The 20,277-nt window shown below is 50.6% G+C and overlaps 1 protein-coding gene across 2 annotated transcripts in view; it reads right to left on the minus strand.

The window, feature by feature from the left end:
• Positions 1–20,193, minus strand: part of MOV10L1 (Mov10 like RNA helicase 1) — a 67,528-nt gene extending 47,335 nt beyond the window's left edge. The window contains exons 1-8 of one of the 2 annotated variants that reach the window (XM_006157589.2): positions 19,979–20,193; positions 10,431–10,590; positions 8,497–8,609; positions 7,804–7,991; positions 5,931–6,074; positions 3,968–4,212; positions 3,397–3,559; positions 1,889–2,083 (exon numbers count right to left, since the gene is read on the minus strand). In XM_006157589.2, coding sequence (XP_006157651.1) covers positions 1,889–2,083; positions 3,397–3,559; positions 3,968–4,212; positions 5,931–6,074; positions 7,804–7,991; positions 8,497–8,609; positions 10,431–10,590; positions 19,979–20,104 — 1,334 coding nt within the window. In that variant the 5' untranslated portion in view covers positions 20,105–20,193. The remainder of the gene's footprint in view (positions 1–1,888; positions 2,084–3,396; positions 3,560–3,967; positions 4,213–5,930; positions 6,075–7,803; positions 7,992–8,496; positions 8,610–10,430; positions 10,591–19,978) is intronic. The other variant, XM_006157588.1, reaches the window with a different exon arrangement.
• Positions 20,194–20,277: the final 84 nt, after the last annotated feature.

Genomic DNA, 20,277 nt, shown 5'->3' on the forward strand with positions numbered 1-20,277 from the left:
CGTCGGGCGGGCACGCCTGCACAAGTGCTAGCCGGCTGCATGCTCCCCTCTGGGCAACACCTATGACTAGACGCTGCCTGGCCACTAGAGGACACCCAGGGGCTCTCAAACTCAATCACCTGGGACCCTACTGCTTCAGGCCACGGTAACTTCTCGCTCCTTGTCTTGGCGCATCTCCAAGGTGTGTGGCCCCCACATGATCAGGTCATTATCACCTACAGAGTGACTGCTAGGACCAGACTGAGTATTACAGGCCTGACTCCAGTTAATCCTCCAACTCTGTGAGGCAGGAACTGTGTCTGGCAAAGGGGGGCCAGTAGGTGGTGGTGTGGTTGAAGTGCTGGACTCCCACGTGGACTCCATGGAGTCACAGCTGACTACAATTCAAGTCCAGAACCTGGCGGCTTGAAACTCATTCTGAGAATGTGTGCATTGAGCACCCAAAACCCCAAGAGGAGAACAGAAGAAAACGGACTGTGGTGTGGCCATCGCCCTGTGGGGTGATTTCTCATTTTCTCTCTGTCTCTGTCTCTCTTCCAGGGAGTACATGCACCTTACAGCAAAAATTTCCCTCAAAAACAAACAAACAAATTTTAAAAAAGGAGATTAAGGCAGGGTCAGCAGGTGGCATGGTAGTTAAGGAGCTTGACTCCCATGTGTCTGACTACAGTTCTAATCTTGGACCTGGCAGCTCAAAACTCATGCCAAGTGTATGTGCATGCATGCCCCAAATCCCAGGAGGATGGAGAGGGGATTGTGGTGTGGCCAACCCCCCTGGAGGGGGGAATTTCTCATGTTTCTCTCTGTCTCCTGCAAGCATACACACACCCTATGGCAAAAACCTAAACAAAGAAGCAAAGCAAAACAAACAAAAATAGGAGAGTAAGGCCCACGAAGGTTAGGAGACGGCCCAGACCACATGGCTTCTTCGGGGCCATCACCAATGGACTCACTCGGTCGGTGACCAGCTGCACAGCGCTCTTCTCTGCTGACAGACCTCCCTTCAGTCTGCAACTGAGCAAACTCTGTGACCCCTTGTCCAGACTGTTACTAGGGCAACCCCTACCTTTGCTATTCTGAACTTCCAGTACCAGCAAAGTCTTTCCAACCACCCTCAGTGGGCCCTGCGGCAATACCGGAGCTCGAGCCCACTGGCTGCGGACAAATATTCACACTCCAGACAGTGACATCATCGAGCACCCCCGCACGTCCACAGTCAGGTGCTTAGCATGGAACTTTAAGAAAAGACCTCCTTGTCAGAACTTTCTGGCTTCCCAACTGCACAGAGAGCACGTGGGCCTAGAGCCCTTCTCTGAGACCACCTGTCCCAGTTAAATCTCAAGTTCCCCAGCCACGAGCCGCCAACAGGTTATTTGCTTTTTCAACTTGATTCTTTTTTTTTTTTTTTGGAGAGGTACTTTTGCTATAGGGCGCATGCGCTCGCCAGACAGAGAGACAGAAAGCAAGAAATCACCCCCAGGGGGGGATGGCCACGCTGCAATCCCTTCTCCTCCATTCTCCTCTCGGGATCTTGGGCACGCACGCACACGCACCTGGCGTGAGTTTTAAACCACCGGGTTCGGGACGCGAACTGCGGTCGACTACGTGGGAGTCCAGCGACATAGCCATTACACTAACTGCTGGTCCCTCAACTTGACTCTTAAACAGCACCACGTCTTCACATGGGCTTCAGGTAACAGCTGCTGTGCGGCCCCAACACAGATCGCACTGAACACTAGAGCTGTTTGTGAAGGCCAGACTGGCTGGCACTTTGCTGACCCACAGAGACACAGAAGCCAGAGTCATGCCACCCTCGGAGATGGCTCCTCCCGACAAAGCCACCAGGCTGCCTGATGTACCAAAGCGTAGGCCACCCCTCTGATAGTACCTTTTCTGTGTGGTCACGACAACAGTAGTCTTCGTGGATGCCAATGCTGGGGAGCTTTTAGGCTTTTTCCAAGAAAATGGTTCACGAACAGCTATTAGTGACTCCTCACCACTGACGACGTTTACTTCAAGGTATCGCCCGATTAGGAAATTAGAAAAACAAAGCAAAAGGAGCTCCTTGCACCGGCCAGAATTCCTTGGAAAAAACATGGAAGTCAGCGTCAGTCAACACCAGACAGGCAGCCGTGAGCGACATTGCCCGCTGTATACACAGAGGGCATGGGCTGCCGGTGTCACCCGTCCCGAACAGTAACTTTCACAGAGGGAAAGGGACTTTCTGAAATAAGTGATATTTTCCCAACATAAAATAAAGCACCTAAACAGTCTTTTCTGCAATTCTCGAATTTAAGGACAAGAAAACGTTCTCAGTATTCTGGGCCTAAGTCAGAGTGCACAACACAGTGGAAACCAAGCCCTGCAGGCTCGCCACCCCACCCCGGCTCCTGGTCTGAGCTGGCTGCATCTCGCAGGCTGACCGCAGGAATGGTGCCTGCCGGTCACCTCGGCTTTGGGACTGATGGGACAGAAAGAAGGCAGCTGCTCTTCTTAAATCCAATCTGATTGGCATTTAAAATTTTTAAAAAGAATTATTTTAATTAACTTTATTTAATTAATTTCCTTATTTTAACTTCACCAGAGAGGGACATAGAGTGTGTGTGTCGGGGGGAGTGAGAAAGCAAGCTGCTAGGTCCAGGACTGGGACTGTGGTTGGCCATGTGGGAGTCCAGCACCCCTAACTACCATGCCACCTGCCAGGCCTGGATTGGCATTTTAAAAGATATTTAGAATTAGCAAGGTTGGAAGAGTGCTGACAGGTGACTATGCCAGGTCTATATGGCAGCTGGCAAGTGACCGTGCACGTCCAGCAGCCTGAGCAGTGGGGGATATAGGGCTCACAGGGTGGCAGGAAGAGGAAGACCCCATGACAGAGGTCCCACTGGATGAGTGACTGGAGTGGGGGTTTGGCTTGGCATCTTGGCCCACGGGCAGGAAGGCAGCATGACACTCCTTCCTCAGCACGTCCCTTTGGGTCTGGGCCAGGGCTAGACATAGACAAAAGTCTCGAGGCTCAGCTGAGGGAACTGAGGGGCACTGGAAGGGAGCTACCGAGGTGGCAGAGGACAGAGACTCGGACATGGCTGGGGGAGCTGCCCACACCCACGAGCATGGTTAACACCTGCTTTCTATGCACAGCGGAGTCAGGTCAGCGGCTGAGGGTGGGGCTGAATGTCGAGGGCACAGCACCCACCTCAGGCAGGGGGGACTCATCCCTGAGGACGAGCTGAGCGTCGAGGGCACAGCACCCATCTCAGGCAGGGAGGACCTGTCCCTGTCTGCCAGACGGCGCTGCTTCTCACTGAAGGGCCGTGGGCGCCTTCTAACACCCAGCCCAGCAGTGCATACACACACAGCCATCCCCGCAGGGACCTCTCCATCCCAGGCACGTACTTTGCTTCACACGTAACCATGACGAAGGTTTTGCCCCCTGGAGGGACGAGCTCCCCAGCCTCAGGCTCCGCTGTGCGCTGCTGTGCAGGCCCAGGCTCTGTGGTTCGCTCCTGTGGTCGGCTGCTGTCTTCCCCTCCATTTTCTCTTCTACAGGTACAGTCATCTGGGAAATGACATTTCAGCCCAAAGTCAGACCGACAGGAGCGTTATCTGTAATAGTGCTGGTGTGCTGTGGGAGAACGACTGCTTACACACACACACACACACACACACACACACCCTGGCAGATCCCTGGATGGCGGCTGGAAAACGGCAGGGAAAGCGCCAGGTGTTGGGGACCACGGACCACCCAGTCCCTGGGGGACTCGCAGCATATGGCCATCCTGGGTGCCGCTGGCTCTCTCTCCCTGGTTAGCCACACTCGGAAAGGCCCCTGAGAAACACTGTGGCTCCAGTCAGCCTGTTTCTGTCCCTGTCTCTGCCCCAGGACACCAGAGGTAGAGACTCCAAAACCAGAGTCTCAGGTCAAGCACCGCAGCTGTGCACATCTCCGCAGAGGCTGCCACCCTACCTGCGGGGACACCTCCAGCACCCGTCACACTGCGCTCCAAGGTCTGGTAGGCTTTGTGTTTTCTGCAGCTATTTGAGGAGGTAAAATTTTCATCTGAAGCATTCTTCTCCTCCTCAGGAACAGGAACAAGAGATGTGAGCGGGCATGTTTGGTCTTTACCCAGCATTTGGACTCTGAACTGTTTAGCGCTATCCCAGCAAGCCAGTTTGCAGCTGACTAAGTTCTGAGGGACATCACCTTTATTCCTGGAAAACCAAAATTAGACAAGGACAGGCAGGATTCCTAAAGGAAAATTACTGCCACCATAAATGCAGAGCTCAGTCTAGCAAATGGTGACTGCAAATACCTTCATCAGCACAGGATGGGCATCGCTTATCTGCAATACTTGGGAGCAGGGCACTGGATTTCCTCAAGTCCTGGAATGTCAGCACTCACACCCTGTGTCTCTATCTAGAAGGGACTCGAGTCTACCCGTGAATGCATGCTCAGACACCCCACACCCCGCCTGAGGGGCACATGCACTCACTGGAGCGACAGAGAGAGAGGAAGTGAGAAACCACCCCCCGGGGTGACCACGCCACAATCCCTTCTCCTTCATTCTCCTCTCAGGATCTTGGCATGCATGCACACATGCCCAACGTGAATTTAAGCCAGAGTTCAGGACTCGAACCATGGTCGACTATGTGGGAGTCCAGCGAGGTAACCATTACACCATCTGCTGGTCCCCATAGCATTCTGTTTTGACCGCAACCTCTCACATGAGGTCAGGTCTGAACCTCCCACTTGGCACTCAAAAAGTTTTGGTTTTTGGACCATTTCGAATTCCAGGTTTTCAGATTAGAGATATTCAAACTGTACAAGTCAAAAGGCTATTTGAGAGTAAAAATGTTTGAAAATATTTTCACAAAATAGAATAAATGGGAAAAATCAAGTTAATTCTACAGGAATTTTTTTTTTGGGGGGGGATTTTTTTCTATAGGGAGCATGTACTCACCAGAGACAGAGACAGAAAGTGAGAAATCACCCCCCCCCCCGGGGGGGGATGGCCATGCCGCAATCCCTTCTCCTCCATTCTCCTCTTGGGATTTTGGGCATTCATGCACATGAGTCCGGTGTGTTTCAAGTCGCTGGGTCTGCGACTCGCATCGCAGTCAGCCACGTGGGAATCCAGCACCTTAGCCACTACCGCCTGCTGGTCCCGCTACAGGAATTTGTAAATCACAGTGAAAAAACCAGTAACAGGGGGCCAGCAGGCAGCGTGGTGTTTAAGGTGCTGGAATTCCCACACGGTTCACTTCGGTTTGAATCCCAGACCTGGCGGCTTGCTTTCTCACTCTCCCTCCCTCTCTCTCTCCTTCTCTGGCAAAACTCACGTAAAATAAATAAATAAATTTTTTTTTTTGGGGGGGAGAGGTTTTTGCTATAGGGTGCGTGTGCTCGCCAGACAAAGAGACAGAAAGACAGATAGCGAGAAATCACGCCCCAGGGGGGATGGCCACACTGCAATCCTTTCTCCTCCATTCTCTTAGGATCTTAGGCATGCACGCACACATGCCTGGTGTGTTTTAAACCACCAGGTCTGGGAATCGAACCGCGGTCGACTACATGGGAGTCCAGCGACATAGCCATTACGCTAACTGCTGGTCCTGTAAATAAATAATTCTTTAAAAACAAACACACAGTAGCCGGTGGCACACTGGCTGGGGTGGCTAGATCTCACGTGGCTGACTACAGTCTGAGCCCCAGACGTGGGGAGCTGGGACATGTTAGGCAAGTGAGTGTGCGTGTGTCCAAAACCCCAGTAAGAGGGAGAAACGAAGAAGGGGTTATGGCATGCCCATGGCCTCTGGCCCACGGGAGGTGTGTGTCTGTCAGTTTTCCTCTTTCTGGCTGTATGAGCCTCGGGCAAATTCAAACGAACAAATGAACAAGCACAGTAATATAACTTCAGGTGCGGACTTACTCTATCCAGATCACCACGCTTTTACTTTCCCCTTCTTTCAGTGTTCCAAAGTTGGCCACCCGGGTGACTTCAAGGCCCCCTTTGTTTTTCAGTAAAAATGCTCCGCAGGCCTCCTCTGCAGCCTCATTGGTGGCAGCGAAGTCTCTGAAGAAAGTACAAAAGTGGGTAACCCTGAGGGACAGTAGTGCCACTGTCCCCTCCTCCCCTGCCATGGCCTCAAGGACAGACACTAAACGGGCCACCTAAACATGGGCGGGTCCCCTCACAGCTGGAGCTCCTAGGGAGGCAGCAAATCATCTTAAGAGAAGGTAATGACAAAGCCCAGCGAGTCTAGAAAGGAAGACAATGCTGGTGACATTGCCAAGGGCTGCAGGAGACAGGTCACAGACCTGCTGCTCCAGACCCCCTTCTGAGCAGGGCTGGGGCTGCCGGGCCTCTCCAGGGGTGAACGTGGTCTCCACCGTTCTTCCCAGGCACCTCCCGGGCTCCAGGAGAGGAGGGCGATGTGCCCTGCTGATCTGGGACCCACGAGTGTTTCGCAAACTTCTGATGCTTTCAAGAATGAGAGAGTAAGTGTATGATGACTTTTTCTCCTTAGAAAAGATCTCCCTTCCCCTCACCACAGGCTCCTTGCTTTCCTTTGTTCCTTGAGAAGAGGCAGCATCCTCTCCTCCGTGTGCCACATGCTCTTTCCAGAGGGTAAACCTGGCCCCACACCGCCTCCCTGGCCTGCAGCTCCCAAAAAAGCGGGGCATCTGCAGTGAGCCCCATTCACATGCTCAGTAAGGCACCCAGCTGCTCAGTGGTGCCACCCCGAGGGCCTGCCCTGGCTTGCAGAGGTGCTCCATGGCTTCTGGCCCCTTCTGGCCTCTCCTCCACATCATGCTCCACACCGGGGTGGAGGGCAGTGGCGGCAGGTCTGTGTGACTTGCTCTGTCCTGTCACCCAGACAGGGAACTAGCATGCAAAGGAGCGGCCTGGCTACTACGAAGAAGACCAGCACTCCCGCTCGCAGCCATGGGCAGGGGCAGGCAACCATGGGCAGGGGCAGGCAGAGAAGGCAGCTCTACTCTGTGGTGGCATAGTGGTTAAGGAGCTGAACTCTCACATGGTTCAAGTCCCGAGCCAGGCAGCTTGAAACTCACTCCAGCACTCCAGGCATATGTGTGTGTGTGTGTGTGTATGTGTGTGTGTGTGTGTGTGCCCAAAATCCTGAGAGGAGAATGGAGGAGAAGGGATTGTGGCATGGCCATCCCTGGGTGGGGTTGGGGGGGGTGATTTCTCACTTTCTCTCTGTCTTTCTGCTGAATATAAGCATCTTACAGGGAAAACAAAACAAAACAAAACAAAACAAACAAAAAACCCTCTCTAAATACATATATATACACACACACACATATATATATATAAAATATAAAAAGAAAGGAACAAAAAGAAGAATGAGCAGGAACAGAAGAGCAGTCTGTGGCAGCACAAACAGACTTCTTCCAAGTGCCTACGGGTGCCCCCAAGAAGCCCACAGCCAGGCCCCTCGGGCCACGCCCCCTCACATGGAAAGGATGGCACAGCTCTGCCCTGGCAAGGTCCCGCACACACACGGCTGCAGCCCGGGGAGGAGGTATGTCCTCACCCACCACACAGGGGTCTCCTGCACCACTTGGTGGGCCGCCGGGCCAGGCCGAGGGAGAGCTCTGGTGTACCTCCTCACCGGGGGAAGAGAGGAAGAGTGCCCAGCTCACAAGATGGACCATGGCACTCTCGGACAGGAGGGTCTGGGGGGAAGGCGGCCTTGCCACTTCCTGGCCAGCAGCCTCCTGCATCCCGGCCCGCCTCCCTTCCTTCCCTAAGACGAAGCCCTTGGCTGGTTACCCACCGCCTTGTCACTGGGGTCACGCACAGCGCCCTCCAGACGTAGCAGGACTGGCTGCTCTCCACCACCACGGCGCTGACCACGTCGTATCTGCGAGGCACGTACCCGCCAGGCAGTCTCAGTGAGTCCAGGGTGAAGAAGATGCTGTCCTCTATCACCCCGTTTCTCCCACAGAGGCTGGAGATGCAGACCTGTGGGCACAGCAGTGCTGCACTGAGATGGCACCGCACGCCCCGGGCAGGCCTGGGCCTGGGGGTGGGGCCTGCCTCAGAGTAGAGCCAAGGCCCAAAGGCAACAAGAATGACAGAAGGGGCTAGGCCAGGCTGTGGTGGCCGATAGTCACTCCCTGCCCTGTCAGAGCGGGCTCACACTTCTACTCCACCCTGCAGACTGCTCAGTCCAGGCTCCACATCCACGCCCAAGCCCAGCCCACATCCCACGGACTCCTTCCGACAGTCTTCTCACACAGGACAGTCCACGGGGGTCACGTCACTCAGACCCTAACTCTGCTAGCACTCGGGGTCGGTGCCCAGCTCCATGTGGAAACCGCATCCTCAACAGGAAACAGGCTCCCCTTTGGCCAAGACTGAGCTTTATTTGCCTGACTCGCACGTCCAGGAGGACCGTGAGCCACAGAAATGGTCCCCAGTGACAGGCCTGGCACAGACATGGGCAGAGTGGCTGTCTACACGCTACCTTGTCCACGCGCTTGTACCTCAGCGGCTTCACAGAGAGGGCCTCACTGCTCCACGTGCCTGGCCGGATCCAGTACTCAGCCTCTACCCAGTCTCCCTTACAGGGCTCAAAACCTGGAAAGGCCGAAGTGGAGGGCACAACTTACATTGAGGCAGTGGTGCACAGACGTCGTCCCTCTGGTATCTGAGATGCATGTAAGTATTTTAAAAGTGTTCTTGGGGGGAACCAGCAGTTAGCGTAACGGGTATGTCACTGGACTCTCCCATGTAGTCAACTGCGGTTTGCGTCCTGGACCCGGTGGCTTAAAACTCATGCTGGGGGGACCAGCACTTAGTGTAATGGCTATCTCGCTGGACTCCCACGTAGTCGACCGCGGTTCGAGTCCTGGACCCGGTGGCTTAAACTCATGCCGGGCGCGTGTGCGTACGTGCCCAAGATCCCGAGAGGTGAATAGAGGAGAAGGGATTGCGGTGTGGCCATCCCCCCTGGGGAGTGATTTCTCACTTTCTGTCTCTCTGTCTGTCTCTGTCTGTGTGGCGAGCACATGTGCCCTATAGCAAAAACCTCTCCAAAAAAAAGAAAAAGAAAGAAAAGTGTTCTTGGGAGACCAGTAGATGGCATAGTGGTTACGTCGCTAGACTCCCACGTAGTCAACTGTGGTTCGAGACCCAGACCTGAAGGCTTAAAACTCATGCAGGGGACCAGCAGCTGGCATAAAGGCTATGTCACTGGACTCCCATGTAGCCGACCGTGGTTCAAGTCCTGGACCAGGTAGCTTAAACTCATGTCGGATGCATGTGCGTGCGTGCCCAAGATCCTGAGAGAAGACTGGAGGAAAAGGGACTGTGGTTTGGCTATCCTCGGGGGGGTGATTTCTTGCTTTCTGTCTCTCTCTGTCCCTCTTGCGAACATACGTGGTCTATAGCAAAAATTTCCCTTAAAAATAAAAGATCGAGAAAAAGAGTAAGCTTCCTGATGGGGTGAGCCAACTGCTCTTGGGCACACAGCAGCTGACTGTGGTTAAGGCAGCAGAAAACCCGACCCCTATGGTCTTCCAACACGCAGCCCGGCAGGCTAAACCGGCTGCAGAAAGCATCTCCCAGGCAGGTCTTCCCATTCCCACCCTATGACAGCGCAGGCAGCTTGGCTCCTCCTTGAGAGAAGGCGGAGTCCTGCTCCTCTCGGTCTCTGGTGTTCGCTCCACGGCCAAGGCCACTGGAAACAGGTGCATGGCACAGAGCCACTGACGTGGCCCTGGGAGAGGCACAGAGGAAGTACTTCGCAAATCAACTAAAAACCAATACAGTGAAACACGTTCTCAGAAAGGTACAAGGCTATCCTGTGGCCCTTCAGGTGTTTTAAAATAGTAGTTCTGTACACCCGCGACCTCATTAACTGTGCCTGTGATACAGTAACCTCAGGGAGGAGCGACCAGACATGAGGTGCTGCCTCCAATGGCGACCCAGCACCTGAGAGCTTCTGCATGGAGCCAGCACGCAGCAAGGCCTTTGCAGTTCCCTTGCAGTCCCCAGACCCTCTCACAAACCAGGTATCCCCACATCTCACCCCTTCATGATGAGGGCAGCCACCTCGATCTTACCCATAAAAATTACTCAACGATGGATGAGCAATTAGCATAATGGCTATGTCGCTGGACTCCCATGTAGTTGACCGCAGTTCGAGTCCCGGACCGGTGACTTAAACTCACGCCGGGCACGTGTGCGTGCGTGCCCAAGATCCCGAGAGGAGAATGGAGGAGAAGGGATTGCAGCGTGGCCATCCCCCCTGGGGGGTGATTTCCTGCTTTCTGTCTCTCTGTCTCTCTCTGTCTGTCTCTCTGTCTGTCTGGCAAGCGCACGTGCCCTATAGTAAAAACCTCTCAAAAAAAAAAAAATTACTCAACGACAGAAAACCTAATTTGAAGAAAAGCGTACCTTCACACACACTCTCCAGGGAGAAGTATGTGGTCTGATTGATGTAGCCAGCACCTTCCATCAGGGAGGTCACACAGCCAATCAGCACACGGGGGTGGGAGTCTGACAGTCCTCCATGGCTCCTGCTGTCATCTTCCCATTTATCAGAGACAGCTTCCACCTGCAAGACAGACCAACTGCTGTCTGAGCCGCGTAGAGAAAGCTCCGAGGCAGGCCGGCTGCCGGCCAATGTCAGCCAATGCCTGCCTCAGGTCGTCTGGGCTAGTGGGGAAGAGCACGGCTCTGCAGGTGTGTCTAAGAGCCCTTTCCTGGTCCAGAGGTGCGAAGCTCCCCAAGCCTCACAGAGTAGACGGGACACAAGAGCTCTCTGGGTGTGTTTTATGAGGCACCGATTCTAATCACCGATTTCACCCTCACGACCAGATCTTCTACCAAAAGCTAACAACATCACATTGAGAGTTAGGGTTTTGAAGTACATATTTTAGGAGTGACACAAACAAGGCGTCCACAGCAAACCCTTACCACATAGACACAAACACCATCAGTGAGCTATTAGCACAACAAATAGAACAGCGCATTCAAAAGACAGTCCACCAAGACTAAGTGGGATTTCCCCAAAATGAAAAGGTGCTTCAACACAAGACAGTCAATGTGACACACCACACCGATATGAAAAGAAGTGACGTGATCATCTCTACGAACAAGGAGAAACATTTTACAAAATTTCATGTCCTTGGGACCAGCAGTTGGCGTAATGGCTATGTCGCTGGGCTCCCACGTAGTTGACCGTGGTTTGAGTCCCAGACCTGGTGTCTTAAACTCACACCGGGCACATGTGTGTGCATGCCCAAGATCCCAAGAGGAGCATGGAGGAGAAGGGACTGCGGCGTGGCCATCCTCCTGGCGGGTGATTTCTGGCTTTCTGTCCCTCTGTCTCTCTCTCTCTGGTGAGTGCAAGGCCTGTAGCAAAAAACCTCTCAAAAAAAAAAAAATGTCCTTTTGCCATACACTTGGGCATAAAAGGGTGTTCTCGACATGAATAGAGCCATAAATGCAAAGTCCACAGCTAACATCATATCAAGAGTGAAAGACTAAGACCTTTTCCCATAAGAGCAGGAAGGAGGCCAGGAAGCCCACACTTACCACATCTATTGAACACCATACTGGAAGCTGGAAGTTCTAGCCAGAGTAGTTTGACAAGAAAAAAGAATAGAAAGAATTTAAGCTGGCAAAGAAGTAGTAAAGTTATCTCTATTCACAGATGGCAAGATCTTAAATGTAGAAAACTGAAGATACTGTACATCCAAAGAAAAAAAGCAAGCCCCAGGACCAGCAGATGACATAATGGTTACGTCACTGGATTCCCACATGGTCGACCATAGTTCGAGTCCCAGACCTGATGGCTTGAAATTCACACCAGGCACGTGTGTGTGCATGACCAAAATCTTTAGAGGAGAATGGAGGAGAAGGGATTGTGGCATGGTCATGCCACCTGGGGGGTGATTTCTCGCTTTCTGTCTCTCTGGCGAGCACATGCACTCTATGGCAAAAATCTTTTTATGACTCCCCCCCCCAAAAAAAAAAATTGTTAGAGCTAGTAAGTGACTTAGACAAAGTAGCTGGATATGAAGTCCACACATAAACCTCAGTTTTATTTCTATATACTTCTGAAGAATCTGAAAAATAAATTAAGAAAACACTTCTATTTAAAATGGTATCAAAATGAATACAGGGCCAGCAGGTGGCATAGCGATTAAGGCACTGAACTCCAACATGTTTGACTGTGGTTCGAGTACCGGACCCAGCAGCTTGAAGCTCACATGGGGAGCATGTGCATGTGTACCCAAAATGCCGAGAGGAGAATGGAGAAGGGACTGAGGCAAGGCCATCCCCCTGGGGGGTGATTTCTCACTTTCTGTCTCTCCAGAAAACACATGCACCCTACAGCAAAAATCTCTCTTAAAAAAACAAAACAACACCTGAATAGGTAAGAATCAACCAAGGAGCCGAAGACGAGACTTATATACTAAAAACCAAGGGACGCTGACAGGAGGAATCAAAGGTCTACACAGATGAAAAGGCATCCATGTTCATGAACCAGAAAACACAGTGTTTTGGTGACGATGCAACACACAGGGATCTACACATTCAGTGTAGTCTTTATCAGAATTCCACCGGGGTATCTCTACATAAACAGAGAAAAACATCCTAAAAGTCCTAAGAAATCTGAAGAGGGCCAGCAGGTGGCATGGTGGTTAAGCAAAGTGTTGGATCCTACATGGGTAACTTTATGGTTTGAGTCCAGGCACACACACACATACCCTAGTGTGAATTTCAAGCTGTTGAGTTGACTTTAATTGCAGTTGACAACATGGGAGACCAGCCCCTTAACTACCACAACATCTGCTGGCCCTGTTAAACAGTAGAACTGTGATTTTTAAAGAGTAGAACTGTGTTGACCTCAACTAATTTAAAAATGCTGCTGCTTATTTCTGCACATAAATACTTTTATATTTTAAAAAAATGTTTTGAAAGTACAATTACAAACCTTGAATTAAAAGGGCAAATACATGGGACCAGCAGTTAGCGTAATGACTATGTCGCTGGACTCCCATGTAGTCGACCATGGTTCGAATCCCGGACCCGGTGGCTTAAACTCACGCCGGGCATGTGTGCATGCGTACCCCAGACCTCGAGAGAATGGAGGAGAAGGGATTGCGGCGTGGCCATCCCCCCAGGGGGTGATTTCTCGCTTCTTTTATTTAACTTTATTTACTCTAATCGGAGAGGGACGGGGGTGGGGGCGGGGTGGGGAATGAGAAAGCCGCCAAGTCCAAGACATGAACTGTGGTTGGCCATGTTGGAGTCCAGTGCCCTTAACCACCAAGCCACCTGCTGGCCCCTATAAATTTTTTTTTAAATACCTATAGGACTAGCAGATGGCATAATGGCTATGCCACTGGACTCTCATGCAGTCGACCACGGTTCGAGTCCCAGGCCTGGTATAAGGTCACCAGGATGCTAAAAAAGTCACTTGAAATATTACCGTAGTAGTCCCCTCACTTCTCTTTTGAAAAGTTTACTTCTTCCACAAGAGAAAGTAGACAGGCACTCTAAAAAGGGTCTTCACACCTCCACCTGTGAGTACCCGTCTCATGCGGCCTGGGTGATGGTGCGCGGTGCGTGCATGTACACCAGGTGTGCATGGGAGGCAGCAGGGTGCACGCTGAGCCTTCCCGTGGGGGTCCGCAGCACAGAGTACTGCGTTGCTATTTTGTCGCAGGCTGGCTCTGCAGAAGTGGCCCTTATGTGGAGTTTACTTGCCAATTTCAGTTACGATTAACTATGGTCCAAGAATATTAACGGGGAAAGCCCAGATAGAAACAATCTCTAAGTTTAAACGGCACAATGTTCTGAGTAGTGTGATGAAACCTGGCTGTCTGGGAGCCATCCCTTGCTCAGTACACCCACGATGTACACTGCTCGCTCGACAGCCATGGAATGGTAGTGCTTGCATGGAACCCTTATTTTACTTAATAATGGCCCCAAGACAAAAGAAGAGTGATTCTACATATTTTTATGCTTGTTTTATTTTCTCACTATTAATCTCTCTCTCTCCTTCCTTTTTTTTTTTCTTTCTCTTTTCTTTTGGCTAGAGGGTATGCGTGCTTGCCAGGGAGTGAGATACAGAGGGGGAGGGAGGGAGAGAGGGGAGGAGCGAAAGGAGAAAGCACTAAAGAAAAACTAAAAACAGAAACCAAGGTCTGTTTGTATTTCTGGTTTGTTTTTCAGTGGCTTCTCCATCCACACTTGAAAATGTGAAAGCAAAGAGGGTGCCCAAGGTAACTCACACCGTCCTAAGACTCCTTTCTTGCTCTTTGGGACTAAATTAATCTGAGATGACCCCTTTACTATTGAGAAATCTGCCAAGAACAAACAGAAGCCTATCACTCCAGAGACTGCTAACTAGCTGGGCTGTGACTTGAAGGCTGGCAAGGGCACGGAGTGTTCTACACTCACACAGAAAGGCCTAAAGACTGCATGTGATCAAGCAATACTGGCTGCCCTGGAGCCTCCAGAACCAGAGAGCCGCAGGTGTGTGCTGCTATGCACATCTCTCCAGAGCCCTTTCTGCACAGTTGGTGTCGGCATCATATTAAAAGCAATGTTTAAATCAAACTAAAGATTAACAATTAAAATTCAATTTTTGCAACAGAAAAAAAAAAAAAGAAACCAAGGTATGAGAAGTACAGGTAGGGAGCATAGGAGGACGGTCTACTTTTCATTCCAAGGCTTTTAGGCCACCACTACTGATAGGACTTTCTGTGAGGATAGAAACGTTTTCTAACTGAGCTGCCCAATTTGGTAGTCACTAGGTACACTAAGCACTTGAGATATGCTAATAAAATGAGGACCTTATTTTACTTATTACTATTTTAAAAATTTTCTGTAGACCATGTGCACTCAACAGAAAGAGAGCGTGCAAGAGGAAGAGAGAGAGCGTGAGAGCGAGTGAGCCAGAACGCAAGCCACCAGGTCTGGGATTCAAACTGCGACCAGCCATGTGGGAGTCCAGTCCCCTAACCACCATGCCAACCATGGACCCCAGGACCTAATTTTAAATTGTACCACTATTTAGTTTTAACAAATTTAACAAACATAATCCTGGCTGCCCTGGAGCCTCCAGAACCAGAGAGCCGCAGGTGTGTGCTGCTATGCACATCTCTCCAGAGCCCTTTCTGCACAGTTGGTGTCGGCATCATATTAAAAGCAATGTTTAAATCAAACTAAAGATTAACAATTAAAATTCAATTTTTGCAACAGAAAAAAAAAAAAAAGAAACCAAGGTATGAGAAGTACAGGTAGGGAGCATAGGAGGACGGTCTACTTTTCATTCCAAGGCTTTTAGGCCACCACTACTGATAGGACTTTCTGTGAGGATAGAAACGTTTTCTAACTGAGCTGCCCAATTTGGTAGTCACTAGGTACACTAAGCACTTGAGATATGCTAATAAAATGAGGACCTTATTTTACTTATTACTATTTTAAAAATTTTCTGTAGACCATGTGCACTCAACAGAAAGAGAGCGTGCAAGAGGAAGAGAGAGAGCGTGAGAGCGAGTGAGCCAGAACGCAAGCCACCAGGTCTGGGATTCAAACTGCGACCAGCCATGTGGGAGTCCAGTCCCCTAACCACCATGCCAACCATGGACCCCAGGACCTAATTTTAAATTGTACCACTATTTAGTTTTAACAAATTTAACAAACATATGGCTTGTTGATAGTATACTGAACAATGTAATTCTAGAATTTTAATTATTTTATTTTTATATGTATTATCTTATAAATCTGACAAAGAAATCTGACAAAGATGATATTAAGCAATAAGATGGCACAAACTAACTATAAATATTGGGTTGTTGGAAAAGTCATGATGCATTTCAACCCAGTATGTTTTGCAAAAATACATCATACTGACGTGGAATCATTCCTAACTGGACTGAAACAGCTGAGGAGCTACGGGGGAAAACCTCTCAGGTCAAAGACGCCGACTTCCAGAGCGGCCTCACAAGTCTAATCTGACAGGAGCGTTCACTGCACCTTCGGGACAAGCTTCACCTCATGACCGCCAATGCCCAGCAGCCAAAGCTCTCCCACTCCTGAAGGGCACCACCACCGTGCAGCTGGCTCTTGCAGACAACATAATCTCTCCTCCTCCCAGTACAGCTCTGCCTCTTTTCTTTGTTCCTCAGATAGATCACAGGTTACCCTGACCTGGGTCTGCATCCAGTTTGTAATCCTATTTGTCTATTTTCAAATAAACTCTTTTTGTTTGGAGATTCGTGTCTGTATTTTGTTTGATTTTGGCAATCTCAAGCATTTTTTTTGAGAGAGACTTTTGTTATAGGGTGTGTGTACTCGCCAGAGAGACACAAAGCCAGAAATTACCCTACAGGCAGGATGGCCAAGACACAAACATTTCTCTTCCATTCTCCTCTTGGGGTCTGGGACATGCACACACGCACACTCTGTGCCTGGCGTGAGTTTTAAGCCGCTGGGTCCAGGACTCGAACTGCAGTCAGCTATATGGGAGTCTAGCAACATAACCATTGCTCCATCTGCTGGTCCCAATCTCAAGCATTTTTAAAAAGTATTAAGAACTTCGGGAACCAGCAGTTAGCGTAATGGCTATGTCGCTGGACTCCCACATAGTCAACCGTGGTTCGCGTCTCGGACCCGGTAGCTTAAAACTCACGCCGGGCATGTGTACGTGGGTGCCCAGGATCCCGAAAGGAGAATGGAGGAGAAGGGACTGCAGCGTGACCATGCCCCCTGGCGGGTTAATTCTCGCTTTCTGTCTCTATGTCTGTCTCTGTCTGTCTTACGAGTGCACGCGCCCTATAACGAAAACCTCTCCCTCCCAAAAAAAGGGTATTAACAACTTATTAAATTTACCCACTTCCAAGTTTCATTAAGAGAACAAGAGCAGGGCTGACCAGGTGGTGTGGTGGTGAAGGCCGCTGGATCCCCCATGGCCAACTGCATGGCTCAACTCCTGGACCTGGTAGCTTAAAAAGCATGCTGGGCACAAGTGCATGCATGTCCAAAACCCTGAGAGAAGAAAGGTGGGGCAGGGACCTGCAGCGAGGCCATTTCCCCTGGAAGGGATGCTTTCTTGCTTCAGAAGGCTCCCTTCTGTAAGTGCATGTGCCCTCTAGCAACACTAAAAAAAAAGGGGGGGTGAAGACAGAAGTGGGAGAACAGGATTAATTTGGAAATAAAATGTAAAATTATGCTGATAATGAACAAAAACAGCAAAATTCTTGGAAAAAAAAAAGACATTCATAGAACCTGAATGAAGAAAATAAAACATATAGCAAGCTGTAAATAAAAAAGACTGGTATGATGAATGACTGGAGAAGATCCAACATGATCCACACCCCAAGTGGATCCATACACTCCACGCTGCTCAAAGCCGATCTGAGGAGGGACCAGCAGTCAGCGTAATGGCTATGTCACGGAACTCCCATCTAGCCAACCGTGGTTTGAATCCCAGACCCGATGGCTTAAAATCACGCTGGGTGCATGTGTGTGTGTGCCCAAGATCCTGACAGGGGAATGGAGGAGAAGGGATTGTGGCATGACCATCCCCCCTGGGGGGTGATTTACCGGTTTCTGTCCCCCTGTCTCTCTCTGTCTTTCTGGTGAGCGCACACGCCCTATAGCAAAAACCTCTTAAAAAAAAAAAAAAAAAAGCCCATCTGAGGAAAGGAGGGGAAACAACTGAAAAAGTCCCAAACTCATCCAGAATAGGTGAGGAGCCAGAGAAATGAACCCATAAACATCGAGAAATGGGGACAGCTGCCTACGCCGACGACGGCGGCCCACAGAATGGCATCAGGACCTCAGAACCTCACGTGGGGCTCCACGTGTGAGAAGGGCCTTCCTGTGCTGCAGTGGGAGTGGATGCTGCACTGTGATGGCCAGATGGCCGTCACAGGTCCAGGTCTGCGCCCTCTCTCAGGCTGTGTGTCCAGGTAAGTTCCAGGCGGGTTAAATATAAATATGCCCCTAATGTTCAGAGAGAAGTCTAAGTGAACATCTGTAAAAGGAAGTGGAAGCTGGGGCCAGAAGGATCTTGGTGCTGGACTCCAACATGGCTGACCACAGTTCAAGTCCCAGCCAGACCTGGTGGCTTTCTAGCTTTCTCTTATTCTGGTGAGCACATGGATCCAACAGCAAATTAAAAAAAAATAATAATAATAGGGGCCAGCAGATGATGTCATGGTTACGTTGCTGGACTCCCATGTAGTTGACTGCAGTTCAAGTCCTGGACTCGGCATCTTAAAATCTGTGCTGGGCATAAGTGCGTGTGTGCCCAAGATCCCGAGAGGAGAATGGAATGCAGCATAGCCACCCTTGTGGGGATGATTTCTCACTTTCCCTCTCACTGTCTCTGTCTCTCTGGCAGCACACACACCGTAAGGCTGAAAAAATAAAAATAAAAACAAAAACTATTTAGAAGAAGAAAAAAGAGAAGGTCTTCCTGTATGGCTCCCTAAGGCAAAAAAACTTCTTTAGAAGGAAACAAACAAGAGGGTCTTTCAGTGTGGCGTCCTGGTACCTCAGCCTCCGGAGGGCCTAGGCCACAGGCCCTCGACAGCGTGTCAGGCTTTCAGGCTGAGCCAGGGACAGCACCTAGCCCTCTGCTGCGGCCTTGTCCTGCTGAGGCCAGCACGCCTACGCCCATGCCTACGCCTGCCCCTGCCCAAAGGTGGGCCACGTAAGCTCTACAGGGAGAGACTGAGCCTGGCAGAGGATATTGGTAAAGTACAGAAAGATAAGTCAGGAAAAAAATGTGAAAAGCTAATATAAGGTTCACTTGGTAAATTGTCAAAGATTTCAAGATTGATAATATCCATATCCTTGCCAACACTGGGTAACAGGCAGTCTCATTCTGTCCAGAGAGAATTAGGACAATTATTGGGTATTAACGGGGTAACAGCCATCATGTTGTGAGATCTGCGTACCCTTTGACTTAGCGATTCTTTTTTTTCCGGAGACGTTTTTACTATACGGTGCGTGCACTCACCAGAAAGACAGAGACAGAAAGTGAGAAATCACCCCCCCCCCATGGGAGATGGACATGCCACAATCCCTTCTCCTCCATTCTCCTCTAGGGATCTCGGGCACACACGCACGCGTGCCCGGTGTGTTTAAGCCACCGGGTCCAGGACTTGAACCACAGTTGACTACATGGGAGTTCAACAACATAGCCATTATGCTAACTGCTGGTCCCCACCTAGCAATTCTACTCTCAAGAACGTACTGTAAAAATACCATTTTCACAACAAAAAGTTACTGACTAGAGTCCATTATCTTTGCTAATTAGATAAAAAATTAAAAAGGGCTTGATCATTTTTGTGTGTGGGGAGGGAGAGATTTTTGCTACAGGATGCATGTGCTTACTAAAGAGACAGAAAGACAGAAAGCGTGAAACCATCCTCTCCCCCCAACGGGGATAGCCACACTACAATCCCTTCTCCTCCCAGGATTTTGTGCACCCACCACCCATACCTGATCTGATTATCAAGCAGCTGCTGGGACTGAACTGCGCTATCAGCCATGTGGAATCCATCGCCTTAGCCTCCATGCCACCTGCTGACTCCCACCTTCATTTCTCTCTCTTTCCTTATTTAAGAAAGATTTCTGCTATATGGCAGGAGCCTTTGTAGGAAAGACGGAGAGACAGAAAGCGAGAAATCACCTCTCAGGCGGGATGGCCATGCCACATCCTTTCTTTAGAGATCTTGGGCACAGAGACATCCATGGGACTTGCAAACCTCCAGTCGGGAACTGGAATCTGGGTCGACCATGCGGAGGTCACCATCCTAACCATTAGGCCATGTGCCAGCCCCATGCACCTTCATCCCCTTAGGGCAGCAATCATCAGACAGAACCAAAGGCCTTCCCCTCTGAGCGGTTAACTAGGCGGAAGGACAGGAAGCCCGGGAGAGAGGCTGTGCACAAACGCATCCAGACCTTACCCGAATTGCTTTCAGCCCATTGGACACTCTGTTTTCTTCCACGACAGCGATGACTTCCTGCCCCACGTTCAGAAGCACTTTGCTAGTCACCGCCTCATTGGAGAAGTAGATCAGGTCGTCAATCATGCCGTAGTCGCTGCAGTAGCGGGTCACCACGCCCCGCACGGTTTTCAGATTGGCGTCGCCTGCATGGACAAGCACCGAGTCGGCCGACGCCCACGGACAACGCCCGCCGCCAGGCCGTGGGACCGGGGCCTTTTCCCGAGTGGCCACCACGAGCGCCGCCGCGTCCGAGCGGC

Source organism: Tupaia chinensis, unplaced genomic scaffold (assembly GCF_000334495.1).
Source record: "Tupaia chinensis unplaced genomic scaffold, TupChi_1.0 Scaffold000548_1, whole genome shotgun sequence".
Lineage (NCBI taxonomy): Eukaryota > Metazoa > Chordata > Mammalia > Scandentia > Tupaiidae > Tupaia > Tupaia belangeri.